The following is a 22,914-nucleotide window of genomic DNA, read 5'->3' as shown; positions in this document are numbered from 1 at the left end:
CCACCCCTCCTTCATGGCTGTGCATAGGGGCTGACTCAGCCCATTCTCAGGCCCAGAACCTTCCCTGTGTTAGACCCCGGGGCCTTTGTCCCTGTAGTCATGAGGCCTGGGGGGTGGGGACAGCGTTGATAAAAGGTACCAGGGGCAGCTCCCACACCCTTCCTCAGAGCTGCTGCCCACATGCAGGCCCGGACACAGCCCCTAGCCCAGGCGCTACCTTTCCCCCTCAGAGGGGCCCTGCGAGACACTGGGCTCCGGGTGCCTGCTGTAAAGACGGGCACCAGGTGGGCGGGCCTGCAGCGCACCCTGAGGGAGGTTGCCTACATCCTCCTCTGCTGCTGGTGTGTCAAGGAGCTGCTGGATTAATGGCAGCAGGAAACGCCTCATTCAGGTGAGCGAGGCAGGACAAACAGGAGGCATGGCTGCTGCTGCTGTAGCAGAGACTGTCTCTCAGCTTTCTATTCTCTTTAGTGCCAAGCTCAACCCCCATCAAGACTCCCAGGGCCAGCTGCATTTGACCAAGGATGGGCCACAAACAAGGAGTGAAGTGTGGATCCAGCTCTGGGTTGGTGCCATCTGTGTCAGACCTGCCTCATCTCCGGGCCTCCATTTCCAGTCCCCACCTCTGGTGCACGGGACCTTGGCCTGCTGGCTAGGACCCTAATAAGACTGCAGCAGGACCTGGCACTTCTCCAAGCCTGGCACAGTGAGCCCACCAGCCCAGATGGTTGATCTTACCATATCCTCTTAGTGCCAGGAACGGGCTGCCCCCTAATATCTCTGTTTGAGAACCACTGCGCTATATATATAATAAATAGGTCTTGAGCCTAAAAGTTCTGCATGTCAGAAAAAGCACTGCCAGGGACTTGGAGCCAGGGGGCTGGGCAGGGAAGGAAGGAGGTTGTCCTAGATGGAACTGAGGCGGAAAGCCAGATTTCCTGACTCACTAGGGTCTGAGTGGGTAGGGTGGAAAGGCCCAGCTCCTCCCAAGCTATGGGTAGGGAGGGGTCAAGCTTGGGCGGGGTCTTCTGTGAGGCCCTGTGTATTAGGATGGGAACTCCAATAGAAGACCTGGTCTGGCCAGCTCCTGCCTCTGGGGGTCTTGGAGAAAGCCCTGGGGTGAGGCTAGTCACCCGCTCACAGAGGAAGTAAGGGCCCTGTTCCTCCAGCTCACAAAGCTGCAAGAAACAGGCACCTGCGTGGCCACATTGGTCCCTCAGGCTCATCACAGGACACACACAGCCAGAGGAGCAGAATCGGCTTCCCCTCCCCTGGCAGCCACCACCAACTGCTTTCCCAGAATTACTTCCAGTGGTAGGTACACATGAACTACTTCCGACATCTTGCTCACGCTCACTCATGCGTACGGACATGCCCATTCACAGTCCCCTACAACCTCAGAGCCAGCCATTGGCCAAAGCGTCCCTGGGATCTCTACCCTCATTTCCTGGCCCCTGTTGGGGTCCAGTTATTGCCCCCCCTCTTTCTCTCCTGGGGAACTGGCCTGGAGATGGTGTATTGCGCCCTCCCCCAACTCCCAGGCACCAGCTCTTCCTCAGCCTTCTTCTTAGTTAACTCCTTTTTCTCTGGGCTTACTTTCTTTTTATTTTTGTAAAGGTACTATATGCCTAGAGTAAAGGACTCTAATAGTAAAAGGTAAAACTCCCTCCTACACCTACCCTCCCGCCCTCAGCTCTCCTCCCTGGAGGTAACCATGTTACCAGTTTCTCGGAGAGCATTATAGAGATAGTCTATGCATATATTGCATATTCATTCACTTAACAAATATTGAGTACCTACTATATACCATTCTTTTTTGTGGCAGCATAGTACTCCAACTCAAGATTATTTCTTATCTCTGGCAGCTCATCACCCCTCTTTAGGCATCCACAGATCTGTGCTCTGGGCTTGAACCTTCAGAGCCCCACCCTCATCCCAGGGCACATAAGTGAGAAGAGGCAATCCAACCAGAGAGAGGTTAGTGGTGGAGGTGGACATAGAATGTATCCTCCCATGTGAATCTGGGGCTCATCACCTGTTCCCTCTCTAGCCAGAGCCAGCCCTTCCCTGGCCTTCTGCCTGCTTTTCCTTTCTTGGCCCCACTTCCACCAAGCTAAGCAGTGCCTGGAGGTGGACCCTGGGGTTTGAGAGTTCCGAGTAGAAGGGCTTTGGCCAGGGGAAGGGATGCCTGGCAAAGACCACTGGGGAAGTGGTAGGTGGAGGAAGTCAGAGCCCAGGGCTATGGCCTGTGGTGAGGAACTGAGGGAGTGTAGAGACTTCCAGTGGCCGAAGGAGCGTGTCAGAGCTGAAAAGAGCCCTGAATGTGGAAAGACTGAGAGCCCTTTCACACTACAAAGTGCTTGAGCCTTACGAAAGTCCACTTCAAACATAGGCAGGCCCTGGCTGGGTGGCTCAATTGGCTGGAGCATCGTCCCACACACAAAAAGACTTCAGGTTCAATTCCTGGTCAGAGCACATACCTGAATTGTGGGTTCCTTCCCTGGCTGGGGCGAGAATGGGAGGCAACTGATTGATGTTTCTCTCTCCCCCTCTCTCTAAACCTCAAGAGATATAGACTTAGGTACGGATTTTTTTTTTTTATCAAGTAGACAGAACAAAGGTAATCACCCCATTTAACAGCGAAGGAAACAAGGCCAGAGAGGTACGTGACCCATCCAAAGTTATACCCCCAGCACACTGGGGTACAGTAGTCATTTCGTGAACCCAGATTTTCTCCCCTCAAATTCAGGGCTTCTCTCAGTTAGCCTGCCTTCCTCTTCTGAACTGGTGCTGGGGATGATGGCCTAGGTGGCCTGGGAGGCAGGGCCAGGCACGCAAAGTGTGGAGGGGACTGCTCCCCTGATTCTGCACCCACTCCATGCTTTCCAGCTTCCACTCACACCTAAGCTCCCCTTGTTCACGGTTTCCCCATCTTCCTCACTGTCACCCAATCCACACAGGCCAAGCGATGCTTCCCTGGCCTGGGCCTCCCCGCTCCTCTAGAAGGAAAAGGAGATGCAGCAGCTTCCCTGCAATGCTCTCTCCACTTAGAGTAAGCTCAGGTTTTGAGTGTCCAAACTGCTCTCAGGAGCTCCCTAGAGGGTTGGCGGCGGAGGGGAAAAGTGAACCAGAGTGCTAAAATAGGGCGGGATAGGTAAGATCTCACTACCCCTCTGCGCCCTGGGACCCTCCAGTGGCCACAGGACGCCGGCCTGAGGAGGAGGAGCGGCATGACACCAGAATTCCCAGCTGATTTCGTAGGATATAAGGCCGTCGGTGGTGTAGGAAAGACAGGTGGAGGAGAGAGGCCATAGCGAAGTGGTCTGAGGAGCCACACGCCATAAACTGGATTATTATAGTAATGAGCTTGGGAGGCTCCCACATTTTCCCAGTAAGGCTGTTGGAATGGGGTCGTTTCACCAGCTCCAGAGCGCAGACCCCCAAGGGCAAAGACTCTTATTTGCATCTCGTTTGCATATGAGTCATTTTCCCTTCAAAAGGCAGAAGACGCAGCCCCTTTCTCAGTTACTCCCAGCTGAGGCTTTGTGTACTCCAGGCTGTCCGGACGTACCCATACCCATTCTTCCGGCCATTCTCTGGACGCTCTGACCTCCAGCCCTCAGTACCCTTCCATATTTCGCCTGCACCTCTACCTATCCCAGCTTCAAGGCAGCGCCCCAGACTCTTAGCTGGGTTCCGGGAACTTGGGGACCTGCGCCGCCTGGTGGCTGGCTGGAGGGAGGTTGAGAGCAGAGGGCTTCTGATTCGCCTTCCCTGGGACGTGGAGTTTTGGAAAATGTTCCCCCGAACTTCCTGAAGCTAAATTTATCTCCCCCGGCCCTGGGGGGCGCAGAGATCCCGGCGATGATTAACATTTCGAGGCAGCCCGCTCCCGCCCAGAGGCGCGGAATAGGCGCCGAGTTATAAATAGTGCCGCCCGCAGGTGTGTGTGTGGGGGGGTCGGCGAGAGGGGGGCAACCCTCGCAGCCACGGCCCCTTCAGGTGGGTTGGGCGGTCGCGGTGGGGCGCCGGGGGGCGGCGAGCTGGGGGTGCTGCGGTCTGAGCGCCCCCAGCGGTTTCCTGGGCGGCGGGTTTTTCGAGGGAAGCGGAGGCAGCGGGCGTGGGGGGGACGGGGAGGGAAGGGGGGCAGCAGGGAAGAGGTGGGCGCCTGGCGCAGACTGACGTTCCACTTACAGATCGGCCCCCCACATTCCAGAACAGGTCCCCAGACCCACTCACTCAGGACCCCCCCGCCGCCCTCCCCCCCCCCCCCCCCAGGCAGAACCTGGCCCTCCTCTCGCCAGAAGCCCTCTCTCCTCCAGGCTCTAAAGCATCTTGTTCCTCTGCGGATGCCCTTTGAGCACGTGGCCCAGCAGCCGTCACTCCGCTTCGCAGCCGCTGGCAGCCCAGGTAGCAGGCCTCCCTAGGAGGGTTCACTTCCAGCCGGGGCCTTCCTCCTTCTCTGTGGTCAAACACTTCATTCTCCGGGTACTTACCCACCTCCTGTTGCTTTCCCCCCAAAATTAGTATCTAGTTGGTCGCCTGAAGATTTAAGTTAGAACGTGCGTATCTGGGACGCTCCCCTATCCCCAGGAGGCCCAACACCTGCCCTCCAGTTCCCAGTTCCAGTCAGGGCCTGGGGGCGGGGCGGGGCGGGGGTGGCGGAGCCCCAGGGGCCCGGCCCGCTGTCGGGGGGAGGGGGCAGGGCCCGGCCCCGGCCGCGTTTCCCGGCCGCAGCCGTCTTCGCGGTTCGGTGCGTTGAGAGCCCGGAGTTGGGGAGTAGGCGGGAATTTCAAGTCGGGATTTCCCCCCTCCCCCCGACTTCTGGGCGAGGAAGGGAGATGTGTGGACCAGACGAAGAGAAACGTGGGAGGGTCACTGAGGGACTCTCAGGAGGTCCCAGGACTGTCGAGAATCAAGCGGGGAATGGCATTTCGACCCTGAAAGATCCAAGCTGGGTCCAGCATGACATCGGACACAACCCGCAGAGATGAGGACGCGGCGAGCCCGAGGCGCTGGGCGCCGTTCGCTTATCTATACCTACGGGCTGGTGCCAAGCAAGGCGCCCGCCCTTCTATTGCCCGCGGAGTCCCTAGTTCTGCCCTCCCTGTGACACATTCCCACCCTCCGTTCCCTCGGCCATGCCCCTTCCTCCCCGAAGCAGCCCCCTCTCCAATGCACTGGTGCATCTGGCACTGCCGCCTAGCCCCTGGCACAGCCGCTCCCCAGACTAGTGCGACCCCGACGGCTGGAGGAGGGAGGGGGAAAGCCTGGCCTGGACCCCGCCGGGCCGGGCCCTCCACAACCGGAATCTGACCGGCGGGGCCAAGAAGAAAACCCGGAGTAGTGACCAGCCTCGGGCCCCAAGGGGGACAGGGACGATAGGAAAACCCGGAGCGGATTACCCTAGCGGGAGCGCCCCATGCCTGCTGCTGCCCCCTCCTTCCTATAGCCCCCCTAATTCTCCAGTGAGATAATGTCTGGGGTGGGGGGCTGTTTGGTTTGGCCCGGGCCCCCAGGGGCGCCTCACACTTTCCGCCCCTGGCTGGGACACGGCAGCAGCTCCGAGGCTGAGTCACGGCCGAAAGAGGAGGGAGGGACCGGGACTCTGTCCCTCCCCTGCGCGGGGATCTCGGGTCAGCCCGGGTGAGGGCCAGGGCCACACTGGCACCGCCCATTGTGGTCCAACAGGTTGAGCTGGTGCCCCGCGGAGCCACCTGCTGGAAAGGGAGGGAGGCCCCCTGCGGAGGGGGTTGGGGAGGAGAAAGCGAGTCCCACCCAGATCGGCCAGGCCGGCCGCGGGTAGCAGAACCTGGCCCGCGGTGTCCGAATTTGATTCAGTTTTACACTAGTGTGAGGGGCTCTTTGGGGTACACAGCACTGCAGGCCCAGCTGGAAGTGTCCCTCACAGGCTACCTTCCTCCATTGGGGGGCACTGAAAGTCGCATCCTGGTCCCCTCCAAACCCAAACGTCCTAAAATACCCAGGCAGCCCCCTCCCCACCTGGTTCTCCGCGAATCCCAATCTAGAGGTCCCTCCTTCTCAGAGACTCAGTTTATCCATTTCGGGAAGCCGCGGACTGGAGGCCCGGAGCTGGAGCGAGAGCGAGCCTCTCCTCCCCCCCACCCCCCCATCTTCGCGATCCCGGCTCCTCCCCTCTGACAAAGCCAAGGCCGCAGTGGCAACGGCTGGAGCGCAGAGGATGCTTGCCCAGGGCGCCGATCCCTCCCCACGGGGTGCCGTCACGCGTGGGGAGGGACGCAGGGTGCTCGTAGCCTCTGCTCCCCCGCTCCCTTTGGGGGAGGAGGGATGAGGCGTAGGAGCTGGAGCCGAGGGCCTGGTGGCTTCCCCTCCCCCTACTTCCCGGGGCCCTGACCTGATTATAGCCCCTCACGGGACCCCCCTCAATCCCCTAAATCCCCGCCTCACCCCCACCTAGCTTATCTTTAAGCTCTTATACCCTTCCCTTCCGTGGTGCTGACCCTACAGAAAACCCCTCTTGGAGGAGTGGGAGCCCTTGAAGGGGGTGCTCGTTTCCCCGACCGCTGCGGACACTAACCACCCCCCGCCCGCCCCTTCCCCTCCTCCAGCTTTCAGGCCAGCCCCTCAGCTCCGCCCCGTTCCTGGCCGAACGCAAGGCGGGACCCAGTTGGGATGGGCGGGTGTTCAGGCCAATGGGCCGACGGGGCGGTGGAGGGCCCGGGAGGGGCGGAGCCGCTGCGGAGGGCTGGCTAGGGGTCCGGGGCGGAGCTCAAGTTAAGGTGGACTGCGAGAGATAGGGGCTAGAGGGGAGAGAGAGAGAGAGAAAGGGAGGAAGAGGGAGAGGGAAAGGGACCGAGGCAGGTGAAGGGAGAAAGAGATAGAGAGGAAAGAGGGTGGGAAAAGAGGAGGGTGGGAAAGGCTCGGAGAGCAAAGTAAGAGCTCGGTGGAAGGGAGCGAAGGAGGGAGGGACCCATCTGCGCCCTGCAGGGACTGGCTGGACCAAGGGGTTGAAGTTTATGTCCTTATTGGGTGGAGGGAGGGGGGCCTGGGGGGCGGGTGAAAAACCAGGAAGTGACAGAGGGTGTTGCTAAGGGTTGGGGGGGGAGTTTGGGGGGTGGCAGGGGGCGGGGGGAGGGAGGGGAGGGATGGGGGGAAAGCAAGCTGGAGGACAGGTGAGACAGCAGGACAGGTGAGGCGGGCCCTGAGGGGGGCGGGTGGGAGCCAGGTGAATGTACGGTTCTCGCGACCGAGGGGGGGGGGCGGGCGGCAGGAGGAGGCAGAGGGCTGCGGAGGAGGAGCCCCCCAGCAGAGAGCGGCGAGCGACTGACCGCGGCCTTCTGACCAGGACCGGAGCAGGGCCCCAAGCCCCCGGGCCTGGCGGGGGACACGCTTCTCCCCACACACTGTGCCTCAGCAGCTCCAGCCAGCGGTCCCAACGGCGGAGAGGTGAGTGTACCCCACTTTTGTCTCCCGGTTCGGGGTCCCCCAGATTCCAAACTACTGCAGTGTCCTTCGTCTGTCCTGTAAGTGGGACCCCCCCACGCACACGCATGCAGACTAGATTCCCACCACTCCCCTTCCCAGCGCCTTCCCAATACCTCGGCTCTTTGGAATTGGTTTTAACTGGGAGGAAAGGTAGAGAAGGAACTACGGCCGCTCCCAACCGGGGCGGAGGGTCCCCAGAAACTTTCTCTGCACTTCAGGGATCAGACAGACTGGCGGCTCCGGGATGCCGAGAGGGCGAGGCGGCGCTGAGCGCGCCCCCGGTCTCCTTCGCGACTTGAGGGGTAGACCCCCGACCCCACGGAGTTGAGGGAATGGAAACGCTGACGGACTCTAACTAGGACAACACGCTCCCCGCCCCCCGCGCCCCCTGGCGCTGTGGGTTGGACCCGGGCCAGTTGCATGCGGGGTGGGGGCAGCGCAGGAGAGCGGTGGCCCGGGGAAAGTTACCAGCCAGACTATTCGGTTTCTTGCGCTTCCAGAGCCGCGCTCTCGCCCCGGGAGTGGGGCTCAGCGACAACCCCCGAGCGACAGAGAACGACCCCTCTCTCCGCCGTCCCTCATTCCACTCCCTTCCTCGGGCTGCAGTCCCGCCGCCACCTTTCAAAGCCAGCTCATGCCCCTAGACCCCGGAGCGAGGGTGGGTGACGAGGAAGGATTCTGTGGCTCGCACCCCGCCGGCCCGGCGCACCTGCCCTACCTAGAGTGGGGGTCGCTACTGTGTGGTAGAGCCCACAGTGAGCGCCGCCGGGAGAGGGCTGACAGGGGTGGGGGGCGCTGCTTCCCATTTCCAGCTTTCTCTCCTCCCACCCCACCCCAAGTCAGCAAGCGACGTGTCCCAGCCAGAGCAGGGGGGGCCGGAGTAGGGGGGGCGGCGTGGGCAGCGGGTTGTGCCCGGACACGTGCCTGCCCAGGCGCCCCGGCCCAGCCGGTGTTTGGAGAGAGGGCGGGTCCCTGCCCCCCGCCCCGCACAACCCCCACGTATCAAAGGGCGGCTGAGACGTGGTGAGACCTCGGGGCGCCCTGGGAGGGGGGAGCCTGGGTCCGGAGCAGGGGAGGGGCAGAGGAGCTGGTGCTAGCTGACCCACAGGAAACGAGCGCTGCTGACCTAGTTTGGGACACCGGAAGTGGGTGCTGGGGAGAGGGGGAGACCAGCAGGCTGTCCTGGCTTCCGGGCCAGGTGGAGGGCATTCTTGAATTGACCCCCACCCTGATGCCTTAGAGACCCTTAGCTGCAGCTGAGAATGGGAATGAGTCAGCGCAGCTATTTCCCCTTCCCCCAACTTATTTCTGGAGGAGGGAGACAGTGCATCAGAGGCAGGGGGAGCCAGATTGGGCAGCGAGGGGTTAAACCAGGATAGGAACTCGCTGTTCCCTGAGGATGTATGTGTGGGGGGGTGAGGCCTGGAGGATTATGGGGTTGCCTCCTGCTCTCCACCCCCCCTACCACACACACACCAACTGGTTTGGTCACCCCTGTACCTGCCTGGCACTGCTGGGAGAACTGGCATGGAGTGGGCATCAGGTTGGGAATGGAGAGTGGGCATAGGGAGTGTTGTGCTGGTCTGGAGAGGGGCATATTTGTGACCGAGTTTGGGTGGTAGTTAGTGTTCCTCCTTCGTGGTGACTGAGAAGGGCAGGGGGGTCCCTCTGGAGCAGCTGATGAAACAAGAAGAAATCTCTGCCAATGCCTTCTGTCCTTGGCCCCGGGGACCCAGCTCCCCCAGTGTGTTTCTGTTACATGGTTGCTGTGGGCACCATGCAGCCGGCTGGCACCCCCAGACACTGTCCCCTCCCTTGGGTACCACACCTCCCCCAGCCTTAGCACAGGGGTCAGGAAGGGGTTAATGCCACCGGAAAGGGGCTCTGGGGAAGAAAGAAGGCAGTGCCCACTGGGCTCAGGTGTCAAGGAGAGAGGCCTGCTCTAACGAGGCGCTCTCATCACTGCTGGGCCCTGGCTGATGTGCACCCCAGTGTCTGGGAGGCAGGTGCTGACCTCTTCCCCCTTCCCTGTGGTGCCCCCTGGCACCCAGGGCCTTCAACTCCTCCTTGGCCTAGTGCCTGCCCCAGGAGGGCGCGGCGGGCAGCGGGGGCTGGGCTAACAATGCACCATCGGGCCCTTTGTGTGCTTGCACTTGGCACCCTGGGGAAGGATGGGGGAGGGGGAACCGGCGAGCACGGGCATGGGGGACCGGGTGCCTCTGAGGGGACAGTGATGGCTGGGGCAGAGAAGCAGAGAATGAAAGCAGGTGGAGCAGAAAGGGAAGTAGGTCATATAGGGTGCTAGCCCCCCATTCCAAGCCAAGGCTGAAAGCAGCAGCCCCTGATTCTATGGCTGCCCAGATGGCATTATGCTGCCTAAGGCACAGCCAAGGACTGGGCATCTGGGGTCAGAAGTCACTGCCTAGGGGACTGCTCAGGTAGAGGAGGCCTGGCGTGGTACTGCTTCCTGCTTGGTGTCCAAGAGACCCAATTCTAGCCCAACGCCGAAGCCCCAAGATGGGTGGTGAATGGACTCCAGGCAGGGCACTGCCCTCCGACAGGAGCCTCCGGGCCTGCTTCAGGGCTTCCTGCCTCTGGCGTGCTTGGTTCCCTGACCTTCTGAGAGTTAGGGCTGCTCTGCCACCAGCCTTGGAGCCCATGCCTGTGTTGGCCTCGGGCTGAAGAGGAGGGTGAGGGAGGAAGGTGGGGACAGATAGGACCCTGGCATGGGGTGTGCCTGCCCTGGCCTCTTCCCCCTCCTTCTGCTGAGTAAACTCGTGAGTAAACTTGACGTTTTGCCCGGACAGTTTGAAGTTGCCTCGCCGCCCCCCCACCCCCAGTCCTGCCAACACACAGGCGGCCAGGCGCCAAGGCGGGCCTGGGGGACTGGGGGGAAGGGGTTAGGACTACTGTAGTCTACCATCAAGGGCTTCGGAAGGGCATGAAAGACCCCCACCCCCACCCAGCCAGACCCAGGTCTTGGCGAGTCTTGGCTGAGGCCTGGAAGCATTTGTCCTAGAGCCTTGAGGAGCCAAGCCAAGTGGTCTCAGCACAGCCTCTGCCCACTTCTGACCTCCACTCCCACTAAGGAAAGGCACCCAGCTGCCACCTGGCCCCTGAGCTCCCACCGTGAATGCTCACAGGCTTCCTGGCACAGGCGAAACTCCCCTTAGCAGAGACCACAGGGAGACTAGAGAGGGCTGCCCTCTTCGCTCTTGAATGGGTGGGAGTCTGGTGGCCTTGGCATCTCAGCCCTCTCCTCCATGAAGCCTCCCAGCTGCCCTGGCCTCGGCCCTGAGGGACAGGCCCTGGAGGACAGCATCCTCATTTGCCAGCACAAGTCCTTGACTTCACACCTGGGCCTGTCCCACACATACCTCACTCCACCGAACTCCCCTCGGGCCTGTCCCTTCTGTCCCCTGGCCCCTTTCTCGGCCTGTTAGTATTCCAGAGCCAAATCAGCCTTCAGAGCTTCCCAGCCACCAAATACCTGTGCCAGATCCAGGGATTAGGGTGCCCCAAACAAAAAAGCGCTGGTGACAGGCAAACTTAGCCAGCGACCCCCCTGCAAACACACCAGTCTGCTATCACTTGACATTACTAATTCCCCTTATGCCTCCCCAGGCCACCAGAATGGCATGGGGAAATGCCTTCCCAGTCCCTGCCAGGCCTCGGAGTGGGGCTCCACCAAGCCTTGCTTTCGACCTCATGTCTCTGGCTTTGGTTTCCTTCCTGTTTCCACTGCCCCCCCCCCACTCCTCCCCACCCATATGCCCCTTTCAACAGACATCCTCTCTTCCTTCCTTCCTCCTTTCCTCCCCCTTTGCCTGGGAGCAGGGGTTCTCTCCCCCCATCATGGACCTCCCAGCCTTTTATCTCTCCTAAACACAGTCCCCTTGGAGATTAGTGACTGACCAGGTCTTCTGCTCTGCCCTCCCCACCCCATCAGCAGGACTCTGGGGACAAGAAGAAAGAGCACAGGGCTTCTCAAGGGAACTACAACTCCCAAGGTATATGCAAAACAACTGTAGTGCATACTGGGAGTTGTAGTCCTTGATCTCAATTTGGTTAAATCTGGAAATGTGTCTGGATGGAAATAAATGCCAGGATTGGGATGAATTGGGACATGGGTACCCTCTGCATTCCCCCTACCTGATTCTCATCCTATTCCCCTGTGACACCGTGTTCCCATGATTGACATCCACCTCCCCTGCTGAGACATGCTACCCATTGTCACCTTAGGACTCCACCCAAGAGATGCCCACACCCTGCCCTGCTGCCCCTGGCAGGGGTGAAATGGAGGGGCCCCATGGACTCCCTCCCTATCCCCTGCCCTCTAGGCCTTTATGGGGATCAAAGGGCAGACAGCAGCCCCACCCCACTCCCTCTTAGGTTTCTGGCATTAAGGCTCTCAGGAATTGCAGGGACTTTGGTGCCCAAGCAAATGCTTGGGCAGGGGGAATGCCGGGAGGCTGGCGCCTGGTGGCAGGGAGAGACCTTGGGGAGTGGAGCCTTCAATAACTGTTCATCAGGCTGTCCTCCTGGGCTCTCTGCAGGCCTAACCCATGTGCTGCCTCCAGGTTGTTTGAGAACAGGGTCTTGGGTCTTATCTGTAGGACCTAGGGGCCTGGGCCCGCCTGGCTGGCACCAAGGCACAGGGGTGACCCTCCCCCACCCCAGGCCCACAGTTGGCATGGGGCGCTGGGAGCAGGGGGGTAGGAGGGAGAGAGGGCACGACTGCCAGCATCCTGGTGGGTAGGTGCCAACCGGGACGGGAGCTGGTGAGGGGCAGCAGGCCAGCGGCATTGAGCCAGCAGCTGTTGGGGGGAAAGGGGAAGGGACATTTTGGGGGGCATTTCTGTGGTCCCCCCAGCCCCACAGGACTTGGGATGGCCTAGCGTGTGGGGGACACCAGGGTGCCCCTCATTCGGGGAATAAGAGACCACTGGAGTTGTTTAAGTGGGACTTTGTGGCCCACCCATGTCTGGGCTCAGAGCCCTCCTGAGTTGCCCCTCAGGCCCAGGCGGGTCCCACCCAACCGGCCAGGGTGGCAGCAGCTTGCTTGCGCAAGGGGTGGGGCTAGGCGCCCTTCCCAGCAGATGCCCCCTCTCAGCTCCTTCCTCTTTCGGTGCCCACAGCTCCCCCCATCTGTCCACCCCCCACCGGCCAGTTCTCTCCCCGTGGTCCCCCTGGCCATTGGGGGCTGGCACAAGTGCTGCCCCCTGGCCTGGTTGGCAGGGGCTGGCGCCCGAGCAAGGAACTGTGGTATGTGAGTGGGTTTGGGGTGAGGCATGGGGAGGGCGGGGTGCTGCCTTGCCCAGCCCCTAAGGGCCCCAGCCCAGTATAGGGTGGAGAGAATTCGGCCACCTCCCAAGGGGGCTGAGGGCCCTACTGGGGTCTGGAGGGCCTCCTTGTGGTCCCCTAGGGGCTGGGACCTGGGCACCTGTCACCCCTGGCACTGACTGTCCAAGGTTCCCCTCCTCCCTCTTCTAGCCACAGCCACCTCCTGTCCCCTCCCCTCCCTTCTTCCTTCTCCTGGTCCCACCTCCAGCAGCCTCTCCCATTGCTCCTCTTCACCTCTGTCCTCCTGGACTGTCCTAGCTCCTACCTTTCCTCCTGCTCACCTTTTTCCCCTTTTAGGACTAAGGGCAGGCGGGGGTGGGTACAGCTGGGGCTTTGGGCACCACAGGCAGAGACTCTAGGCCCTCTCCCACGCTACCAGCCCTCTGGTAACCCCTCCCTCCAAGCTGGGGGGAGGGGGTAGCACCCAGAGTGTTAAGGCTGTAGTGGGGAGGGGCTGGACCAGGTCGTGGGCGGCCCTTTTGAAGGAGGGAGCTGGAGCGGGGAACAGCCACCCTACCTACCCCCCAGCCTGGCCCTCCCCAACCCCTCCCAACCTGCTCCCCCCAGGGGCCAAGAGGAGTTTGTCGGCAAGGCCCCTCAGCGTTCAGGTGAGTAGGCCCCGCGCTGGCTTGGGAGATCAGGCCCTCGGGGAGGCTTGGAGGCCTAGAATTGGACAAGGGTCAGAGAGGGACTGAAAAACAGGTTTGGAAGAGGGTGTCCCAACTTCTCTGGGGGGTTAGGGAGCTGAGGTTCTGAGGAGCTGGAGCATGGGGAAGCTTCCGTGTCCAGGGGACCCAGGAGCACAGCAGAGCTAAAGAAGGGGCCTGGGATTGCTGCGCCGTGCCAGGACAGGAGGTCGGACAGGCTGGCAGGGAGCCGGGCTCCGGGGATCGAGCTGGGGTGTCCTCTGGGGCTGGGGGGCTCAGGTTTCTGCTGTCGGCTTGGCGGGTGTGCGATTACCAGCCGGCTCAGTTACCCAGCCAGAGACACTAGGCTGGGGGGAGGGGGTGGGCACAGGGCAGACCCTGGCACCTTGTGCCATCTCCTCAGGCCCTAAGAGGAGCTGGCAATCTCAGGCGGACCCTGCTGGGAACCCGGATGGCTACGGTCTGTCCCAGGGCAGTTGCCTGGCTCAGGGTGGGCACCCTCTGGGGAAAGTCCAGCAGCTTCAGGGCTGGAAACTCTGACGGGCAGAGAAGCCTAGGTTGTCCTCCCCCCCCCCCCACATCCGCTCTCACTGTACCCCCCCCACCCATGCTCCCCAACTGGCCCCCCAATTTTGGTCCTGGGCTTCATTCAGAAGGGAGGCATGGGTGCCCTAACGTGGCCATCCCATGGCAAAACCAGGCCTTGGAGGGCAGGCCAGGCTCCTTGATTGAATTCCTCTGTCCCTCTCCCTACGGAGCATGCCTGGGGAGAAGAGGAGAGACCCTTGGAGTAGGGCGAAATAGAGAGAGTGGGAGAGACCTGAAAGAGAACTGGGAGGGAAAGGGAGAGGCCTCCAGACGCAGAGGTGGCAGTGGAGGCAGGAGCCGGGCAAGGGCTGAAGGAAGACCGAGTGCGTGGCGGAGAGAGGACAAGGGTCGGCCAAGGCACATAGGGACAGAACAGGAAGCCAAGAAAAAGGGCCCAGAGTGGAGAGTCGCTGATGGGCAGGGGTCCCCCAAGATAAAGTGGGGAAGAGGGAGGTACCCTCATTCCTCCCTCGGCCATCTTTCATCTTCCTCATAGTACCCTGATGCAGGCTGAGAAGCGGTGGGCCAGGGCTGGTGTCATGGGAAAGAACGTGTGAGTGGACGCTGAGGTCTCCCTCGTGTCAGGAGCTGAAGCACCAGGAATTGGGGATTTTGAGGGAGGAGAAGCTTAACCCCAACAGCACCGGGAAGCAGCCGGCTCCCCTTGCCTCCTTCCCCCTTCGTGGCTTGCGGTCTCCCTTCCCCGCCTAGGCCCCCAGGAAGTGTGAGAGCTGGGGGTGGTGAGGTTAGGAGGGGGAAGCAGCATATGGGGGATGGGGAAGACATGCACTCGCTTTGGAGGGGCTAGGGTGGCGAAGGAAGGGCTCCATAAATGCCTTGGGCATCCCTGGGCAACGCGCCTTTCCTTCAAAGCCCTTCGGACCCATCAGGGGACTCACCTCAGGCCCTCACCCTGCCTTCCCAACGAGGCGGTCCAGATGGCTTCAGCTCTGGGCCCCGGAGGCCCTGGGAAGGGGTGGGAGACGCTGAGGAAACTAGGATTCCTGGGTCCCTGAGGACTTTGGACTGGCTGTCCTATTTCCCCAACCCCCTGGTCCAGCCACAGGCCAAAGCCCTTGGCTTCGTGCAAACTTCGCTCAAAAAAAAAACAGGAAGAGAACCCGAGGCTGGAGTTGGGGTGGGAGTTGAGGGATGGCAAGGAGAAAGAAGTAAGGCTGGGTGGCGGGGGGGGGGGGGGGGGGGACCGGCCAAGGTGCCGAGGCCCCGGGCAGAGCCGTAGGTCTCCCCATCGCCCCTGACCGGAGGATGTCACAGCCTGGTCCTCATGCTCCCTCACCCCCAGCGCTGCACCTGGAGAGGCCTGACCAGCTCCTTCGGGCTCCCTGGCAGAGCCTGGAGGGGGGGGCCTTGGAGCCCGTGGAGGGGGGGCTCTGTGTGCCTGTGTCTCAGGCCCATATCTATTTTCTCCACTGCTAATCCTGGTTCCGCCTGCTGCCCCCCACACTAAGCCTCACTCCCCTAATCCCCAGGGTGTGGGGAAGGGGGGCCAGCGTTACTCAGCTGCCCTGTTCGGGGCCCCGTAGCCCGGCTCTTCAGCTGGCTGGAGCCAGCACTGTTGGCCCCGGTGCCCCCATCCCTGCACTGGACACTGCCTGAGGTCAGCCCTGGGAAGAGTTCTGGCCGCCTTTCCTTTCCAAGCGCTTTTCCTCTTCACGGCCCTCTGCCTTTTGGTTCTTGGTGGCGGGCACGCCCTGGCAGCTGCCCTGGGCACTGCGGGGTAGGTGATAGGGTTCCTACCTTTCTTACCCCAAAGTCTTCCCCCACCAGTGATGGGGCAGGCTTGACTCAGGGCCCAGTTTCCAGAGAGCTGCCCACTGGCTTGGCCGGTCTAGCAGGCCTGACAGTGAGGGGAGCCTGGGGGGGTGGCAGGAAAGGGGGGAGTGTGGGGCGGGGCCCCCAGTTCTTCCCCCTACCAGGCAAACAGACCAAACAGACCTCGCCTGGTTCCCTGGCACAGCTGCCCCCCCAGCCACCACACGCCCATGCCCACAAGGTCTTAGCAAGAGGGGGCATGCCAGGCTGGGTGGGGATGGGCCGCCCTCATGGGGCGTCAGGGGGCTGGGCCCTCTGGGATGCAGAGGTGGGAAGGGTGCCCAAGGTGGGGTGGGCATCCTGGCACCAGTGCCCCACCCTGGCAGAAAGAAGGGGGAGGCCTCCACCCCATCTACCCCTCCCAGATGATGGGGCTAGGAGTGCCCCCTTGGCCTGGTTGGCACCAGCATAGTTCCAGGTGGCACCTAAGTTGGCATGGATGCCAGAGCCCTGGGTAAGGGCTGGGGGAGTTTCCCAGAAGCTAGAGAACCATATGAATACCTGCCCTTCCCACGTGTGTCTGGTGCCCTCTGCCTCTTCCCTCCTTCATTGCTGCCTGGTGGCATGGGCATTGGAGTTGGACCTAAGGGGTTAAATACCCACCCTTGCCCAAGCCTGGTGCAAACTGTATAGTGTACCAGCCTGAGCTTCTGACCTGACAGCAGGGTCAGCCAGTCAGTGCCCCCACTACACCGAGCTGCCATGGAGACTGGCCCTGGGGTGGGAGAAAGGAGGCGGGCTTAGCAGCAGGAATGGGTGGGGTGGGGTGGGGAGGGAGGGAGAGGGATGGGATGAGCCACGTGCCTGTGGGTGTCCAGCTCCTGGCCAATGGACAACGAGGACAGCCACACCCATCCCCCTCTGGAAGGACAGGATCTGCTTGGGCCCAGGAGGGTGGCCACTGCTGCTCTGCCCACTGGGTTTTTGTTTGTTCCTGAGTCCTGGAGCCGTTCGTGGCTTGTACTCTTTGTAACGTAGAGGCAGGAGAGCCACAGGGAACTGGGAGAGCTCCCACACTGTGGGGCCCCTAGGGAGACAAGTGACTTGGAGATTTAAGGTGGGAATGGGTTGACTGTTCTAAGGCCACTTAGGTGTGGCTTAGAAGCCAAGACAGACACTCGGGTGCTACTCACTCAAAGCTTCTGTGCAGTTTTGGCATCGCCACGAAGGTGTCAGGCCGGGAGGCAGGCACAGACAATGCGGGTCTTATGTCTTAAAGAGGAAATGTGTGGCCCTTGACTCCACCAACTCCTCCCCCACCAGATACCTTTCCCCATCCATGGCCAGGGCTGAGCAGCTATTGGGAGTGACATAGGAAACACTAACCAAATGTCCGAGGGACTTGTCCTCAAGACCATCTAGGTAAGTCCTTCGTGTTACAGCCGAGGAAACAAGCCTCCTCGGGAAAGGAAGTGACTTGTCCAAGGTCATGTTGCTGGTCGTAACTTGACTCCCTGGGGGTGAATGAGGGAAGGAGACAGATCTGTCTCCAAGTAGTATTCCCAGTGGAGGCCATCTGTGCCCTGGAATCTGCCCTCAGGCGAGGCCTGGCTTCTCCCTCGCAAGGCGGAGCATTTATTGAGCCCCTGCTGTGTGTCAGGCACTGTGCCACACGTGGTCTTCTTCACCCTAGTCACCACCATCCTAGGAGTCATACTATAGATGAGGAAGGAGATGCAGAGATGAAATCACTTGTTGAAGGTCACAGAGCTAATCAGTGCAGAGTGAGGGTTCCAGCTCAAGCCTGGCTGACTTCCAGAGCCCAGCTCTCCCCAGGCCCCATTCTGTCTTCAGTTGCTCCAGATCCACTTAATGTCAGGGCGAAAGGGCTGAGCCCTCAGGGCTCCCACCCCCACCCCCTCCTTATGTAGCTAAGGAGATTAAAGCGCCGAGAGAAATGACTTGCCCAAGCTCATTCCGCAAGCCGGCAGCCGAAGAGCCAAGACCTGGAGCAGCTCGCCACACTTCCAGGCCAGACTCTCCACCACCCCTTCCCCTACCTGCGCCAGCCTTGGCATTGCTGGCAGCTTACTCCCTTCTGTGGCCATGCCTGGTGGGGGAAAGCCTAGAGGCTGGGAGACGGCCCTCTAGATGGGGGGAGGCTCTCCTGACGGGCCAGAATGGAGCGGGAGAGGTGATGGTGATGGTGGTGGTGGTAGCAGAGGTGAAGAGGGGTGGGACTGGAACTTGGCCTATTGGCAGTGGGGGAGGGGCGGGGACGATGCTTATCTGCAGGGCAGGAAGCACCCGAGCCAGCGACACCCCAGCAAAGCACTGCTGCTCCTTGGCCCCATGGGGGAGGGAAGGATGTGTGTGTGGGGGGCGAGGCGGGGGAAGCACGGGATGCTGGGAGCTGTTTCCCTTTTGGCCTTTAGAAGAGGGGACATAGAAGGGGAGATGCATTTTTAGTGGAGGGGGAGGGGAGGAGGGGGAGGGTGTTGGGAAGCTGCCGCTCCCGTTTGCATAGTGTTTTACTGTGCACCAAATGCTTTAGGGCAGGGTGGGGAACCTCCGGCCCTCGGGCCACATAAGGTCTGCAAAATCCTTGGGTCTGGCCCTACCAAGGCATGAGGGGTGAGTTAATTGTTTGACCAAATATAGCAGGCTAATTTTTAAGTTGATAATTTTGTGTGGCCTGAGAATGATGTTATAAATATCCAAATGGCCCTTGGCAGAAAAAAGGTTCCCCACTCCTGCTTCAGGGAGATAACCAATTAAAACAACTGACCGGCCTCCAGCAGACCTTGGTCCAATGTGAATCCCTCTAGGCTGTTGAAAGGTTCCATCACAGACTGTTAGCCCACTTTTCAGATGACTGAGGCTGGCACCATAGCCACTCAGCGTCCTTCAGCCAGTTCTTCATGAAGCCTGAGTCAGGACCCAGGCCCCCTCTCTCGGACGCCAGCGCTCTTTCCAAGGGCTGGGGAGTGGGGCAGGTGAAGCGGGTGGGTCCCAGGCAGGGGCCAGAAAGTCAGGGCGCCTGCTCTCACAGAGGCTGAACAGCAAGCAACACAGACCCCGGGCCCTCTGCCTCTGCTTGAACCTTGTCCTGCTTAACTTGGAAAGTCACTTCCCCTGTCTGTGCCTCAGGTTCCTTGTCTGTGAAATGGACCATTGTCACTCCAGGGATTGTGGGAGAGTAAAGGAGTGGAAAGTGCTTACAAGGGTATCTGGCATGGAGTACCCGCCAATAAGCCTTGGCTGAGGTTGGGTCTCCTTCCCGGGGTCCTTTTTGCAGGGCTGAGCGCTCTTAACCTGCCCTCTACTTGACCCTGCAGGAGAAGATGGGGAGCCCCGAGGACGACCTCATTGGGATTCCGTTCCCCGACCACAGCAGTGAGCTCCTGAGCTGCCTCAACGAGCAGCGCCAGCTGGGCCACCTATGCGACCTCACCATCCGGACGCAGGGCCTTGAATACCGTACCCACCGGGCCGTGCTGGCTGCCTGCAGCCACTACTTCAAGAAGCTCTTCACTGAGGGCGGTGGCGCCGTCATGGGGGCTGGGGGTGGCGGTGGGACAGCCGCCGGGGGAGCAGGGGCAGGTGTGTGCGAGCTGGACTTTGTAGGGCCCGAGGCACTGGGAGCCCTGCTCGAGTTTGCCTATACAGCCACACTGACCACCAGCAGCGCCAACATGCCCGCCGTGCTGCAGGCCGCCCAGCTGCTGGAGATCCCCTGTGTCATCGCCGCCTGCATGGAGATCCTGCAGGGCAGCGGACTAGAAGCTCCTAGCCCTGACGAGGACGACTGCGAGCGAGCCCGCCAGTACCTGGAGGCCTTTGCCACCGCCACGGCCTCAGCCTCGGGAGTTCCCAACGGTGAAGACAGCCCTCCACAGGTGCCTCCACCACCACCAACTCGGCCTGTTGCCCGCCGTAGCCGCAAGCCCCGAAAAGCTTTCCTGCAGACCAAGGGGACCCGGGCAAACCACCTAGTACCTGAGGTGCCCACAGTACCCACCCATCCTTTGACCTATGAGGAGGAGGAGGTGACAGGCAGAGTGGGCAGCAGTGGGGGCAGTGGGCTGGGAGACAGTTACAGCCCTCCCACAGGGACTGCCTCACCTCCGGAGGGGCCCCTGAACTATGAGCCCTTTGAAGGAGAGGAAGAGGAGGAGGAGCTGGTATACCCCCCGGCCTACAGGCTGGCACAGGTCGGTGGGCCCCCGCTCTCCCCAGAGGAGCTGGGCTCAGATGAGGATGCCATCGATCCTGACCTGATGGCCTACCTAAGCTCCCTGCACCAGGATGCCCTGGCACCAGGCCTGGATGGCCAAGACAAACTGGGAGTGCGAAAACGCCGCTCCCAGATGCCCCAGGAGTGCCCCGTCTGCCACAAGATCATCCATGGGGCAGGCAAACTGCCACGCCACATGAGGACCCATACAGGCGAGAAGCCCTTTGCCTGTGAGGTCTGCGGCGTCCGTTTTACCCGGTGAGCATCAGTGGGGAAAGGGTCCAGCAGGGGCCATGCCATGGGGGCGGGAGAAAGGAGTTATGAGACCTGAAGTGGGGAAGTGGGTGATCCTGGAGGGTCTGGGTGGGGATGGGGGTGGGGGTTACCAGAATGAGGAGAGAGACCGGGATAGGAAGACCAGGCGAAAGGGAGTCAAGAGGGATGGGTCTGGGGCATGAAAGATGAGGTGGCTGGGCCTAGCCGAGCTGAGACGAAGTCAGCAGGGGTATTCTGGGGCAATACTGGGGAAGCAAATGATGAGGGGTGGGAGTGGGACAAGGTCTGGGGATCTGGCCAAGACCCCATCCTGAACAGACCCCTTTCTCCCCACCCCTGCCTGTGCCAGGAATGACAAGTTGAAGATCCACATGCGGAAGCACACTGGAGAGCGCCCCTACTCGTGCCCGCACTGCCCAGCCCGCTTCCTGCACAGCTACGACCTCAAGAACCACATGCACCTGCACACAGGGGACCGGCCCTACGAGTGCCACCTGTGCCACAAGGCTTTCGCCAAGGAGGACCACCTGCAGCGCCACCTCAAGGGCCAGAACTGCCTGGAGGTGCGCACCCGGCGGCGCCGCAAGGACGATGCACCGCCCCACTACCCACCACCCTCGGCCACCACGCCGTCCCCCGCTGGCCTCGACCTCTCCAATGGCCACTTGGACACCTTCCGCCTCTCTCTGTCTCGATTCTGGGAGCAGTCAGCCCCCACTGGGCCCCCAGCCTCCACTCCAGGGCCCCCTGATGACGAGGAGGAGGAGGGGGCACCCGCCACTCCTCAGGCTGAAGGCGCCATGGAGTCCTCTTAAAGAGGGAGGAGTGGCCAGGCTGGAGCAGCACAAGCGGGGCCACCCATGCCAAGCAGTGGGAGCCTGCAGGACAGACAGAGCTGGGGTCCGAGCACTGAACCTCCCTGGCATCAGAAATCATCCCCTTCTCCCCAGAGCCCTTATTCCAGTTCCAAGCTGAGAAGGTTGGGGGGCAAAGGCTCCCCAGATTGGGGTGATCTCCCAAGGAGTGATCCATATGATATTATGTATATATTTACAGCTCTATTGTAAAGGTGGGGTCCCTCTCTCCAGCTGTGCCTGGGGAGTAGAAGCAATAATGTATTTCTGATTTGTGGGGTCCCTCTTCGGCTATGCGGGTTTCTAGGGGGTGGGAGGCTTGGGACCAAAGCCTTGCCCTGCCCCCATGCCCCTTGGGGCTTTGGCTGTGTAAGGGGGTGAAGGACAGCCCCTCCCTTCCTAGACCCCTCCTTCCTGGTTTCTGTTCCCTTTTCCTGGCAGTGCAAGGGGGGGCGGCAAAAGGAGGGTAGGTGGGGGGAAGCAAGGTAGAAGCTTGAATGACCAACCGGGGGAGGGGGGGCCTAGGCCTGTAAGGAAGGAGCCATCCCAGTCCCCCTCCGCCCAGCTCCCAGCGCTGAGTCATGGGGTCCTGGAGAAGAAGGGGGCGGGGTGGCCCGATTGGCTCGCCTGCCCCTGGGGGCAGCGGGAGGGGCCCCGCCCAGCCAGGGGTGCTGCTCCGCAGTTCTGCTCAGTCCTCCCCTCCCCTCCCGCGTCCCCGGGCAGGGAATGTCTTGTTCCCGCCGCTCCCTCCCTGGGGCCAGAGGGCAGGGCGGGCCGGGCTGTGTCCTACCCTCTTCTCCTCCCCACCTCCTCCCCGCCCAGGTGCGGGCCGCTGCCGCCCCTGACTCACGCCGCCCCCGGGCTGGCGCGGCGCTGGGTGTGGGCCGGGTGAGGGGTTGGGGAGCCGTGCGGAGAGCGGGCCAGCCGGCGCCACCTGGCGGCCGTGCCCCTCGCGGGCGGGCGCCCCCAGCGGCCACTTGGCCTCCTCACCTCCACCACCGGCTGGTGAGCCGCTCCCCTTAACTGAGGCCGGAGATAACTCCTCGCTGGGCCCCCGGGAATGGGGGCTGTGGAGCTGTGGGGAAGGAGTCCATTTCCCGGAACCTTGCCAGCCAGGCTCTCCGAAGATCGAACCCGCCCTCTTCTGTACATAGCCTCTTCTGTTGGTCTTGTCGAGATCTAGTTTCAGATTTTTAACTACCCAATTCTGCCCCCTCCCCTTCCTCGCTGGGTGCTGGACCCCCCCTTTGGCCTGGGCTCTGCCTTGCACTATAACCCCCACCCCCCACCTCGCGGCCCCTCCCCCTCCTTAAAAGGGGCAGGTTCAGGGGCCCGGTGCTCTCCCTCCCATGCACCCCTATGCCCATTTGCACAGCTGCCCAGGTACCCCCAATAGTGGGGGAGGGGGGTCACAGGGAGGAGGGTAGTGGGACCAGTCCCTGTATCTATTTAAAAAGTAATGATGTAATATATTGGGGTAGGGGGAGGTCGGGTTGCTCTGGGCCTCATCTTAGCATTTCAGGCGATAGGGGAGCCCAAGGTTGGGGAAACCTGGGGCCTATCCCTAGGGAGTGAGGACAATGTGGCCTCCACCCTCCCTCCTTGCTGCTTCTCCACTCAGTGCCTTATGGGGGGAGGCAACCCCCCTCTCCTGTTCCCTTCCCCTTCCCTTACCCCCACCTCTGGTGTAAGGGACAGGAAGAAATAATAATAATTTAAGATTCACATT

At 61.3% G+C, this 22,914-nt stretch overlaps 2 protein-coding genes across 3 annotated transcripts; both read left to right on the top strand.

The window, feature by feature from the left end:
- Positions 1 to 180: 180 nt before the first annotated feature.
- LENEP (lens epithelial protein) lies at positions 181 to 366 on the top strand (the record flags this gene model as incomplete). Its single annotated transcript, XM_080647650.1, has 1 exon — positions 181 to 366. One exon carries the CDS (start codon positions 181 to 183, stop codon positions 364 to 366), a length of 186 nt encoding a protein of 61 aa, XP_080503776.1.
- A 6,689-nt stretch (positions 367 to 7,055) lies between these two features.
- ZBTB7B (zinc finger and BTB domain containing 7B) lies at positions 7,056 to 22,909 on the top strand. 2 transcript variants are annotated; one of them, XM_080648107.1, is made up of 4 exons: positions 7,056 to 7,171; positions 7,328 to 7,428; positions 19,157 to 20,313; positions 20,681 to 21,467. In XM_080648107.1, exons 3-4 carry the CDS (start codon positions 19,163 to 19,165, stop codon positions 21,144 to 21,146), a joined length of 1,617 nt encoding a protein of 538 aa, XP_080504233.1. In that variant the 5' UTR covers positions 7,056 to 7,171; positions 7,328 to 7,428; positions 19,157 to 19,162; the 3' UTR covers positions 21,147 to 21,467. The 2 variants fall into 2 exon arrangements, with proteins under 2 accessions (XP_080504233.1, XP_080504234.1); XM_080648108.1 differs by having other exon boundaries at positions 7,136 to 7,154; positions 20,681 to 22,909.
- Positions 22,910 to 22,914: the final 5 nt, after the last annotated feature.

This window comes from Plecotus auritus, assembly GCF_963455305.1.
Source record: "Plecotus auritus genome assembly, chromosome: 12".
NCBI classification, from domain to species: Eukaryota; Metazoa; Chordata; class Mammalia; order Chiroptera; family Vespertilionidae; genus Plecotus; species Plecotus auritus.
Note: the sequence above shows the minus strand (reverse complement) of the source record. Positions and strands in the feature narration are given on the sequence as shown.